The sequence below is a fragment of the Macaca mulatta genome, chromosome X (genome assembly GCF_049350105.2).
Source record: "Macaca mulatta isolate MMU2019108-1 chromosome X, T2T-MMU8v2.0, whole genome shotgun sequence".
NCBI classification, from domain to species: Eukaryota; Metazoa; Chordata; class Mammalia; order Primates; family Cercopithecidae; genus Macaca; species Macaca mulatta.
Window position 1 is genome coordinate 15,239,241 of NC_133426.1, and position 13,334 is coordinate 15,252,574.

At 38.4% G+C, this 13,334-nt stretch overlaps 1 protein-coding gene across 3 annotated transcripts in view; it reads right to left on the reverse strand.

Moving 5' to 3' along the window:
• ACE2 (angiotensin converting enzyme 2) overlaps window positions 1-13,334 on the reverse strand; it is a 53,411-nt gene that overhangs the window by 11,231 nt on the left and 28,846 nt on the right. For all 3 annotated transcript variants that reach the window (XM_077987963.1, XM_015126958.3, NM_001135696.1), the window contains 5 exon segments: window positions 9,350-9,519; window positions 5,914-6,140; window positions 3,501-3,645; window positions 1,207-1,305; window positions 50-172 (listed from right to left, as the gene is read on the reverse strand). In XM_077987963.1, the coding sequence (XP_077844089.1) occupies window positions 50-172; window positions 1,207-1,305; window positions 3,501-3,645; window positions 5,914-6,140; window positions 9,350-9,519 (764 nt within the window).

The following is a 13,334-nucleotide window of genomic DNA, read 5'->3' on the forward strand; positions in this document are numbered from 1 at the left end:
AGTAATATTGAATACTAGGAGAGGTTCAACATTTTGAGGTATTTCTTACAGCAATTTCTGTCCAGCTTCTGTAGAGTTTGAGATGTCACATTTGTGCAGAGGGCCTTCGTGTTTAGCTGCTTGACAAAGTGCTTCTTGAAACTGGAATTGGTAAAGGGTCCTTGTGTAATATCTGCACAAGAGACAAAAACAAAAAAGCAGTACTATGTTTACTTACTGTCTTAGAGTTATAGATTGGAGCATATATTTAAAATGGGGCCCAAGTAACCAAAGAGATATTGATCAAATCTCTTTCTCCAGACATGAACTCTTCCCTCATCATAACCTATTTGCATTTTATGTATCTGTTGATAAACATGGCAATATTACTCTGTTAAATGTTAGCTAACATTTGTTTTGTGTTTTACAGATTAATAGCCCTTTCATATAAATGATGCGAATCCATCCTTATAACAGGTCAATAATATTATTTTCATTTTACAAATAAACTGAGCTCCAGCAAATTCAAGGACTGGGGTTACTAGGTGAAGAACATATGTTTTTGGACTTCAAGTTAAAAATTCTCTTTCTGTTACAATGCACAGTAAACTGCCAGTAACAAGAAGACAAACAAAACTACTTTCTATTTCTCCCAGTGATACTATTGATTGCTTGATGACAGGGACAAGATCTCACACAAATTTAATTGAACCCAATAAATTGTGTTAATTTAAATTGAATTGAAATTGATCATCTATACAGACAGTCCCCAACTTACAACGGTTGGACTTTCGATTTTTTGCCTTTACAATAGTGCTTTCAGTTGTGTATGCTAATGGTAAGTACCCAAAGGTTTTCACTTTCAGCGCAGTATTAAATAATTACATGAGATATTGAACACTTTATTATAAAATAAGGTTTGCGTTAGATGATTTTGCCCAACAGTAGGCTAATGTGAGTGTTCTGAGCACGTTTAAGGTAGAGTAGGCTATGCTTTGGTGTTCCATAGGTTAGGCGTATTCAGTGTATTCTTAAGGTATTCTCAGCTTATGATGAGTGTATTGGGACGTAACCCCATTGTAAAGCAAGGAGCATCTGTATTGAGCTTGGTAGTTACGGGTGGAAAAATTATAATTATCACTTCATTTATCCCTACTTTTTGTCATTATTAGCACAGCTGTCCACAAACCCTAGAAGTTAAACAGAAACAAGAAAACTGTAATTTACCGAATGAATGAGTAATCATTAGAAACATGGAACAGAGATGCGGGGTCACAGTATGTTTCATCATGGGGCACAGGTTCCACCACCCCAACTATCTCTCGCCTTTGGGGAGAAAAGAAAACAATATATTAGCTGTGGATCACCCATCACAAGCAGGTGGGCATAACTAGTGCAGTTTCATCAATCTTTTTTTTCTTTTTTTGAGACAGAGTCTTACTCTGTCACCCAGGCTGTAGTGCAGTGGCACGATCTTGGCTCACTGCAACCTCCGCCTCCCATGTTCAAGCGATTCTCCCATCTCAGCCTCCCAAGTAGCTGGGATTATAGGTGTGCACCACCACATCTAACTAATTTGTGTATTTTTAATAGAGACGGGGTTTCACCATGTTGGCCAGGCTGGTCTCGAACTCCTGGCCTCAAGTGATCCACCCGTCTCAGCCTCCCAAAATGCTGGAATTACAAGCGCCACCGCGTCCAGTCAATCAATGGTATTTATATTAGAAATGGTTGTCGAGTGAAATAGAAACAATGTAAAAAAAATCACCTACAAAAATAAAAAATAAATAATAAGTTTTTAAAAATCAGAGAGTAAAGCTCATTATGTGGTTATCTCTTAGTTTTAATTAATTCAGCCAGAATATACCCTTGGAAAATAGCTATATCTTCAAAAGACTAATTTAATAAAATTCATAAAGTGCATTGCATGGCCAAAAGTGTACAGTGAAAGCCCTAATAATTCCTCTCAGGCACCACACTTCATGTACTCCTGGCAGAGAGAATTTAATAAAATTGAAATCTTACTCTCCACGCCTACCCAGCTCAAGTGTTCCCTCCTCTGTGAAGCCTGGCCCTGATCCCATCCACCTTCTGGCAGAATTAACCCCCAATCTCCTTTAGCCTTCTCTAGTTGTGCCTCCTTTGCCATTTATCTCCCGTTTTGTTGTTATTCACCTATAGTAACTTCTTGCCCTAGAGACTTGAGTACCTAGAGGGTGGGGCTGTGTCTTGGTCTTCTCTCTAATTCCAGTGTCAAACATGCTGCCTGTCACTGCGGAAAGAATTCATTTATATTTATTGAACAAAGGAACAATTGATGCATTAATGAATCACTCTAAGGATCTGATTCCATGTGCCTTTAAAATAAGCTAAGAGGGATCAAAAGATTAATCTAGCCAGAAAAAAAGGTAGCAAAATCATGTATTTGACCTTGATTAAATGGAATACATTTTTCCTTTAAAACTGCAGGATCACTGCAGACACAACTTCAGTAATATTTAAATACTAGAAACAGTTCTTATAGGTGCTGCATATTTCCTCCCACGTAACATGTATGTTAACAGAGAGAATCTTGACAGAAGTGTACTGTTTTAAACCTGTGCATGTGGAACTGCTTGTTACACATGAGATCTTCACTTCAAAAAGAAAATATAAGAAAAACAAAGAAAGAAATAATTGATAAGGGTCTAAGATGGTAAAAAGAAGATAGATTTCTTTCTTTTTTCCATTCTCTCCCTCCCTCTCTCCTTTCTTTTTTTCCTTTTCTTTTTCTCTTAAAATTCCTTCATCCAAAAACCTATTTATTTCATAGGTGCATGTGACAGGCACAGTGTGAGGCACTTGTGACACAGCAATGAGTAATGTAGTGCTACAACTATGGAAATGGTCACTGTTGCCCAAATGTGTCAGATTCTCTCTAGCTTGGAATTCTCTGTGTTCCCCCTATACACCTACATCTTTCTCAGGGCTTAAGTGCCTCTCCTCATCTGACACCCCCAGTTGGGCTTTGGATCTCCCCTGGACATTAACGGACCCTGTACCCTTCCATCACAACACTACACATTGCAGTGGTTTAATTTTCCACACCCTGCCATAAACTAAATGTTTTTTCAGGTTGAGGACCATACCTGAAATTATTAGCATTGTATCCCCAGTGCTTTGCCTAAAATGTGGGGTCACCATTTTGTTTAAAAGGCTGGATAAAAGAGTATGTAAAATGGATAAATTGATCACTTTCAACATAATATCATAGTTTAATGAGTAAGCCAATACTTAAGAATATAGAGTATGAAGTAGTGTCACCTGACCCAAGGAAATTTTATCTGAGGAGATGGCATCCAAATGGAGACTAAAATATAAAATATAACAAACTAAAAATACCAAAAGGAGTTAGTTAATGTGTGCCTCTGTGTGTGTGTGTGTGTGTGTGTGTGTGTGTGTGTACACGCCAGTCAAATGCTTTTAAATACACAGCAAACTCATTAGAAAACATTTTACTGATTACATATTCATTGACTTACTTCATCTCCCACCACTTTTTCATCCACTGATCTTTGGGAATTTCACCTTTAAAGACCATCCACCTCCACTTCTCTAACATGTAAGTAAATGGCAGAGTCCCAACAATCGTGAGTGCTTGTTTGAGCAGGAAGTTTATTTCTGTTTCTGAAAGTAGAATGGAAATGGATAAATATTACGATGAAGATGACAGTGGATGTTTTGTGTTAAAGATAATTTTCCTAACCTCAAAATATTGTTCCTCAAGATATACTTACTATAAGGATACATGGGAAAAACTGACAGTATACATAATAATATGTATATATTTATTTTCTCAGCTAAGGGATTTGGAGTACATTGAAACTCTGGAACAGAATGGGTAAATAAAAACCCAAAGTTACTTCTAATCCTCATTTTCTTCATTAGTTTCGGTTTCCTCCCTTAAATACCTCTTATCAGAGTTCATTAGAGCTATTTCATCCACTTTCCCAGTCACACTGTTTATTCTGGAAAGCTCCATGAAGTCAGTGACTGTTAATGTCTCATTTAAGACTGTATAACCTAGTCCCACGTCTGCTATGTGATGCCTTCTGTGAGTCTTTGTTAAATAAACAAATGCTAAACAGATTCAGTGAAAAGCCTGTAAATCAGGGAGGGGAAATAAAAGAGCCCCCCAGGAGGGCACTATCCACTGGATGGTGGAAAGTACAATGTACTTTAAATATAAGGATATCTTCCTTACCAAGAATTTAAAAGGCTTTAACAAATCATGTTATTTCATTTTATCCTTTATCAGTGACATAAAGAGGCAGTGGAGTTCATCTCTAGTGTACAAAGGAAATGTATTGAAATGTAAGCAGGGGATGTTACCTACTTTTCACATCACTGTGTCTCTAGTGTCTAGAAAAATGTCTTGCACACAGTATGTGCTCAATAAATATGTTTGGAAGAAGAAAGAAAGAAAGAGGGAGGGAGGAATGGAAGGAATAAAGGAATTTATTTAACATTATTCACAAATCGGGGCAGAATCAAGAAAAAAAGCAGGAGTTTTCCAAACCAGTGGTTTAATCATGTCTAATACCATCTTTAAAAAAGAAAAACTTTTATTTTAGGTTCAGGGGTATGTGTGCAGGTTTGTTACATAGGTAAACTCATGTCACAGGGTTTGTTGTACAGATTATTTCATCACTGATCTAATACCATCTTAAGAAACAGTCATCAACCATTTTTACCTGCTGTCAGGGAATATTTTAAAATAATAAAATATCTGTTCATTGACTTGAATTAATGATATTTTAAAATTAGGAAGCAGGTGTGGTTACTGTTAACTACCTTTGTTACTCTCGTCATGGGAGGATGCTGCTACTGGCCTGTAAGCCACTAGGACTATGCTTACAGTAACTATTTCAAACATGATGACAGGCTTTACGCTGGCCTACTCCCAGGCCCTTGTGGGATCACCAAGGATCTGGAACCAGAGATCAAGGCAAAGTGAATTGTCTACTCAAGGATGGAGCTCATGACCTTGATCTCATCGACCAAATGCTCCAGACAGAGGAACTGATCTTTATGTCACAAATAACTAAAATTAGAGGAGAGAATACATGGAAGAGAAGAAGGTATTAGGCTTTATTTGTCCTCCTTTTATGAGGAAGAAGCAAAAGCCATGGCATCCTCACTGAAGAAATTCCATCTCCTGAACATTTGTCATGTTCCATCAAGTCCAAGCCATCTAAAAGGAAATGGGCTGCCTCAGGCAGAAATGTTGAAGGATAGCACAGATTTAAGGGGATGTTACAGGGGAAATTCACGCTTCAGCAGGATGAACAAAATGTTTCAATCCCTTCTAATGTTGATATTAAACCACCTGTTCTTTAAGAATTCAAAAATTTAAAGCTATACTTTGCTTTGCATAGTATTATGGAAAAGGCTTCAGATTAAGGCTCTTGTTTTGGTTCCGCCACTACATTGCATTTTGACTTCAGGCTACTTTCCTTCTCTTGTCTTCAGTTTACTTCTCTATAGAATGGTTTTTAGAATCTATTCCAACTCTAAAGTTTTGGGAAGTTTTTACCTACAACCAGAGGGGTCTAGTTAGAATGCAGACACTAACTGGACAAGCCATTTCAGTTCTGTGAGACTGTTTCATCATCTTTAAGAAAAAAAAAAACAAACTTCTGTTAGATGTTTCACAGGATCCCAAGTCCATTCATTCAGTTACCTCTCTTATTCCCTTTTCAATAATACAAAACCGAAAGTTGACATGTTCTGATATATACTTAACATTTTTCACCAGTAGTAATTTCCAGTTACCCGTAAATACCTTATACCTTATGCCGCAAAAAGTAAATATTTCCTACATAAGATATTAGATACCTTTGCCCGTATCAGATTAAAGAACCTCCAAAACAACCCATGAGAAAATGTCCATACCATTGTCTTCTTGAAAATCAGGTGACAGAAGACCAATGGATTTTAAATGCTTAGGTGTGGCTGCAGAAAGTGACATGATTTCCCCAACAGCTTCATGGAATCCTTCATTAGCTCCATTTCTTAGCAGAAAAGGTTGTGCAGCATATGCCATATCATATTGGATATGCCCCATCTCATGATGAGCTGTCAGGAAGTCGTCCATTGTCACCTTTGTGCACATAATGATCCTGCATGAAAATGGGCAAGATGAAAATGAATCTCACTGACTTTCATTTAACAATTACAGTGGAGTTGTATGGGGTTTTGGTAGCATGAATCATCTTTCCAAGATTTATTCACCAGTGAATCTTTTTTTTTTTTTTTTTGAGACGGAGTCTTGCTCTGTTGCCCAGGCTGGAGTGCAGTGGCCGGATCTCAGCTCACTGCAAGCTCCGCCTCCCGGGTTCAGGCCATTCTCCTGCCTCAGCCTCCCGAGTAGCTGGGACTACAGGCGCCCGCCGCCTCACCTGGCTAGTTTTTTGTATTTTTTAGTAGAGATGGGGTTTCACCGTTTTAGCCAGGATGGTCTCGATCTCCTGACCTCGTGATCCGCCCGTCTCGGCCTCCCAAAGTGCTGGGATTACAGGCTTGAGCCACCGCGCCCGGCCTCACCAGTGAATCTTGAGTACCCACCTTTTATGTCCTAGAAACAGTACTAGTTGCTCAATATAAAGCAATAGGCACTGCTGAATCCTGTTCTCTTGCTCATAGACTACCAGGAAGACAGATAAGCAGAGTTCTCTGCTACAAGAACTCTGAGGCAAGTACTCTATAAATGATCAGTACACACAGCCTTGAGCATAAAAATGAATGAACATAGGCACAGTCCTCTAGAAGCACCAAGAAGGGCATGACTGAGGATGCAATGAGCAATTTGGACCTTAATCAATGTGCAGGAGTTTGCCCGGGAGAAGGCACAGAACTTGACGTTCCTAGTGCTCAATGAGAAAGGCTTAGGGGCAGAGGGATGGAAACGTGGCATTCAGGACACTGCAAGCTGTTTGGTATTGCCAGGATAGAGAAATAGTAGAAGGGGCTGCAAATTGAAACTTGGGAATCATTAGCATGTAAGTTGGGAAGTAGATATGATGGGCCATGGAGCAGGGATAGAGTGCAAGAAAAGAGGACCAAAGATAAACCTATAGAAGGTCCAAGTACCTAAGGAGTAGGGAGAGGAAGATTATTCAGAAGAGATGGAGAAAGTACAGTCAGAGAGGTTCAAGGAAATCTGGAAAAGTATGACAATGTGGAAGTTGGTAAAAAAAAAAAAAAAAAAGCATTTGAAAGACAACTCGTAAATCTTGTCTAATGCTGCTATAGCCCAATGGGATAAGAACTGCATTTGGCAATGAGATGGTGGTCCTTTTTAACTTAGCAAGAGCATTTTCATTCAGGTGGGTGTAGGGGTCATTATTCAGTAGATTCCCAAATTTATTTCATACCACTTGGATCATGTCACCACCCCCTCCAATATCCTGTGAGGCCTCCTCATTGCTCAAGAATAGACTCAGCCACCTTTTATACACCAATATGACCCTGTAAACCAAAAACTATTTGAGATAGGTCTCAATCAATTCACAAGTTTATTTTGCCAAGGTTAAGAACATGCCCAGAAGAAAAGAACACAGAATTTATAGAAACAGTCTGTGGTTTGTGCCTTTCTCCAAAAATAATTTTGAGGGCTTCAATATTTATAGGAGAAAAGTGAGCTGGAGGGGATAATGGGAGGGCATGGTAATCCACGCATTCCAAGAGAAAGGGGGAAGGTAAGGAAATATTCAATTATGTATTCATCTTATGCTCAGTAAATCTACTTTCTTTTCACAACCCCAACCTACTTTTCTAATTTGGTTTCTCTCTATTCTCTTCTGAAATAATTATAAAAATAACTACTATATATTTACTGCCTACTGTATGTAAGATTCTGTGCTTGAAAACTTACTTATACTTTCTCATTTTTAAGCCTCACTGGCATCAGTAAACTATGGCCTGCTGGCCAACCATCTGTTTTTATAAATAAATTTTTTTTGGCACACAGCCACATCCATTTGTTTGTGTATTGTCTATGGCTGCTTTCATGTCACAAGGGCAGAGCTGAGTAGTTGCAACAGCGATCTGCAAAGTTTAAACTATTTACTCTCTGGCCCTTTACAGAAAAGGATTGTAGATCCAATCCCTATCCTAGTCAATGCTGGTGGGGACCTGCCGAGATTTTATCCACCATCTCCTAGCTGCCGGAGTCACAGCTGATAAGGGCCAACAGCTGCTCCCTTCACTGCCTTTGACCAAATGCTCCCCCATACTCTGGGGCAGTCCACAGTCAAAGACTGCCTAACATAAAAGGCTAGTGCCCTTGTCTTGAGGTGTGGCCTAGTCTGTGGCTCAAGTTATGCTCCAAAGAACTTCATGGGATAAGGCTGAGGCTGAGTTTCCAGTAAAGATCACATCCTTCCTTACCTCCCTCCTTTGTCCCAGCCTGCTTCCCTCATTCCCCTCTGCCTCAGAGCTCTCCTCAATGAAGCATTTGTGAAACGATCTCCTTTTCAAGCTAAGGAATCCAACCTAAGGCTCTCACAAGCCTGCAACCTGGGAGTTACTATTCTACTTTATAAAATAAGGAAACCGAAACCAAAGAAAGTTAAAGACCTTGTCCAAGGTTGCATAGTCATTAAGTGACACACCTAGGATTCCGAAGCCTGTGCTCATTCTGCCACATTACACAAACCCTCCTTAACTTATTTCTCATTCTAGCCTAACTTGCCGACTTCAATACACAGGTCAGGTCCTGCCTCTCTGTATTTGATCCTGCTGTTCTCACAGCTTGGGTCCTCCTCCCAACTCTGTGTATCTGAATCCTTCTTGTCTTTCCAAACCTAATTCAAATCCCACTTGTAAAGCACGGTCTAATCCTATCTCCTATTGCAAGTGTGGTCAGTTTTCTTCTGATTCTCCATAAGGCATGCCCTGTGTCTCTCTTATGACATGTACCACTTTCTCCCTTCGATCCAAGCTTATTTATTCACCTATTCTGTCTCACTCACAAGAGTGAAACATGGAGGGGAAGATCAATGTGTGATTCACATGTCCATCTTCCAAAAATCTTAGCACCAAATCTTTCCTGATATGGATACAACCATCCCCATTACCATACAATGCCAATGGATGCATAATATTTCAAAGAAAGCAGATGGTCCTAAGGTTCAAGTTAGAGCCTGCTGGCAATCCTCTTTTCCTGGGAAAACCCAAATGTGCTCTCCTGGACTCCCAGCCTTAGTTCAAGGAGAGTTAACTTATCTTTTCTGTGCTCAGAAAAGCAGAGAAAGAATTCAAGTTAAACTTCAGCCTGCCTCTGTTGTCTCCCATTTAGTATCAGTTGTGTAAGTATCAGCCCCACTACCTGAAGTCACCCTTCCCCAGGTCCCAAGCTGTGGGGTGGCAGACTACTTTCTGAACATTTCCTGGATCAGTTAGCATGGAATTTTCCCAGAATCCTTGAGTCATATTAGGAAGACCAACAGATACAAAGAACTTCTCGGCCTCCTTGAATATTCTCTGTGCATTCCAGGCCTGGGAAAAGAGAACAGTATTAATTCCAGCATCAAAACAACTGCATTCTTAAATTAAATAAGCCAGGCACAGAAAAACAAACACCACTTGTTCTCACTTATGCGTGGAATCTAAAACAATGGAACTGGTAGAAGCAGAGAGTAGAATGGTGGTTACAGAGGCTATGGGGTGGGGGCAATGGGGAGATGATGGTCAAAGCGTACAAAGTCTCAAACAGGATGAATAAGTTGGTTTTATTTTTTTGAGATCTATTGCACAGCATAGTAAATATAGTTAATAATAGAACACTGTACATTTTGAAATTGCTAAGAGAGTAAATTTCAAATGTTCTCACTGCAAAAAAAAGTATGTTAAGTAATTGATATGTTAATTAGCTTTATTTAACTATTTTTCATTGTATTCATAAATCATGAAATCACCTTGTACCCCATAAATATATAAATTGACAATAATAAATTGTCAATTTACAATAAAATTTTAAAATGGAAAAACTGCTAATGTAATTTTTAAAATAGCAGCATTATTTCTGTTGGATATATACACTGGCATAACCTTTCCAAAAGGCAATTTGATAACACATATGGATAGCATTTGAAATTTTTTTCTTTGTCTCAGTAATGCTGCCTCTAAGGAACTAACCTAAAAAATTATCAGAAATTAGATTCAACAATTACACTGAGAATTACTTTTAATAGAGAAAAAAGTTGAAACGACCATCAGAATGGTTAAATAATGATACCTTTGAAAAACAGAATAATGTGCAGCCACCCAAATTATATTTATGAAAAATGTTTTGGTTTAGATCCAAAAGACAGGCAATAACAAATGCTGGTGAGGGTGTGGAGAAAAGGGAACCCTCCTACACTGTTGGTGGGAATGTAAGTTAGTACAACCACTATGGAAAACAGTTTGGAGGTTCCTCAGAAAAGTAAAAATAGAGCTACCATATGATCCAACAATCCCACTGCTAAGTATATACCCAAAAGAAAGGAAATCAGTATTTTGAACAGATATGTTTGTTGCACTATTTGCATGTTTGTTGCACTATTCACAATAGCCAAGATTTGGAAACAACCTAAGTGTCCATCAATAGATGAATGGATAAAGAAAATGTGGTACACATACACAATGGAATACTATTCAGCCATAAAAAAAAATGAAATCCTGTCATTTGCAACAACATAGATGGAACTGAAGGTCATTATATTAAGTGAAATAAGCCAGGCACAGAAAGACAAACATTACATGTTCTTACTTATTTGTGGGATCTAAAAAACCAAAAGAATTGAACTCATGGACATACAGAGTGGAAGGATGGTTACCAGAGGCTGGAAAGAGTAGTGGGAAGGTGGCAGGGGCAGGTTGGGATGGTTAATTGGTACAAAAAAATAGAAAGAATGAGGCTGTGTGTGGTGGCTCAGCACTTTGGGAGGCCAAGGCGGGCAGATTGCTTGACACCAGGAGTTCGAGACCAACCCGGCCAACATGGCAAAACCCTGTCTCTACTAAAAATACAAAAATTAGCCAGGCATGGAGGGGCACACCTGTAATCCCACCTACTTGGGAGGCTGAGGTGGGAGAATTGCTTGAACCCAGGAGGTAGAGGTTGCAGTGAGCTGAGACCGTGCCACTGCATTCCAGCCCGGGTGACAGAGTGAGATCCTGTCAAAATAAAGTGTACTATTTGATAGCACAACAGGGTAACTATAGTTAATAATAATTTAATTGTACATTTAAAAATAACTAAAAGAGTATAATTGGATCATTTGTAACTCAAAGGAAAAATGCTTAAGGGGGTGGATGCCCCCATTCTCCATGATATGATTATTATATATTGCATGCCTGTATCAAAACATCTCATGTATCCCACATACCTAGTATGTATCCATAAAATTTTTTAATCTGAGAATTTTAATTGATATTATAAAATACAATTTAATAGTAAGTAAAAAAGTAGAATATATGAGCAACTTAATGAGGTAGTACATGAAAATGTGAACAGTAGACTGAGTATGATTATTGATAACGTTTTCTTGGTTTTATTTTTTATATTCCAAGTAAAAACACAACTTTTCTACTCAAGCCAACAATCGTTGATTGATCTCCTTCAAGGGGAAAGGCCCTGTATTAGACTTGGTGGAAGACATAAACTATAAGGTGGACCTGAAGGCATAGGCTTTTGGAATCAAAAAGGCCCAGATGTGGCCTAGCAGCCAATGGGTAGTTGGGCCTTGGCTTCATGATCTGTATGAAGTCCAAATTTTCACAGTGTTCTGGGACTAAAAAGAGGCAGCAGTAGGCATCTGCCACCCAGAAAACTCTTCTGGTAACAAGTCTCAGGAGCTGACCAAGCCTGCTTAGGAGATAAGGCCTACATTAGGTGAGCTAAGTTTGTGTAATTGGCAGCTAGTCTATGAATCACTTTTAGTAACAGAAAACTTCCTCTGATCCCAAAGACAGTCAAGTCTGGTTTCTCTCCTTTGCCAGCCCTGGGAATAAGAAACAGGATATGAGCCTATAGATGGTTTAAAAATTAAGGACTTACTGTCAGGCAATTGGTATTGATGAGTATGACATTCTTAAGTAGAATGAACCTATACCAAAACAGTGTAGATTAGGAAATACAGTTAACATCTGCTGAATGAACAATGAATGAATGAATAGAAAACCAGGCTGAAATTATTAGGAGTTCTGAGTTCAATCCTTAGTTGCCAATGACTGTCTTTGTGACTTTGGGCAAATCATTTACCTGAGCAAATAGAAGTATGATGCAGAAGAATGAAACTAGAGTCCTACCAATCATCATATACAAAAATTAACTCAAGATGGAATAAAGACCTAAACACAAGACCTCAAAGTATAAAAATCTCAGAAGAAAATCTAGGAAAAACTCTTCTGGACATTGGCATGGGCAAAGAATTTGTAAGTCTTCAAAACTAATTGCAACAGAAACAAAAATTGACAAGTGAGACCTAATTAAACTAAAAAACTGCTGTACAGCAATTTGAAACAAATGGAAAGAGACACAGCATACCAACAACATATCTGGGATGTGGCAAAAGCAATGTTAAGAGGAATGTTTATAGTGCTAAATCCCTACATCAAGAACCTAGAAAGATATCAAATTAATATAATACCACACTTTAAGGAACTAGAAAAACAAGAACAAACTAATTCCAAAGCTAGAAAAAAAGAGATAACTAAAATCAGGGCAGAATTAATGAAATTGAGACTTAAAAAATCATACAAAGGTTCAACAAAATAAAAATTCAGTTTTTTAAAAGGATAAACAAGATGGAAAGACCTCTAGCTAGATTAACAGAGAAAGAGCGAAGATCCAAATAAGCACAATCAGAATTGCAGTAAACAGACAACCTACAGAATGCAGTGAACAGACAACCTACAGAATGGGAGAAAATATTTTCAAAACATCAGAGAAATGCAAATCAAAACCCATAATGAGATACCATCTCACACCAGTCAGAGTGGCCACTATTAAAAAGTCAAAAAATAACACGTTGGCGAGGCTGCTGAGAAAAGGGAACACGTACGCACTGTTGGTGAGAATGTAAATTAGATCATCCACTATGGAAAGCAGTTTGGAGATTTCTCAAAGGACTAAAAATAGAACTACCATTCGACCCAGCAATCCCGTTACTGTGTATATATCCAAAGGAAAATAAATCGTCCTACCAAAAAGACACCTGCACTCGGGTGTTCATTGTAGCACTATTCACAATAGCAAAGACAAGGAATCAACCCAAAGAAATAAATAAATAAAATGTGGTACATATATACCATGGAATACTATACAG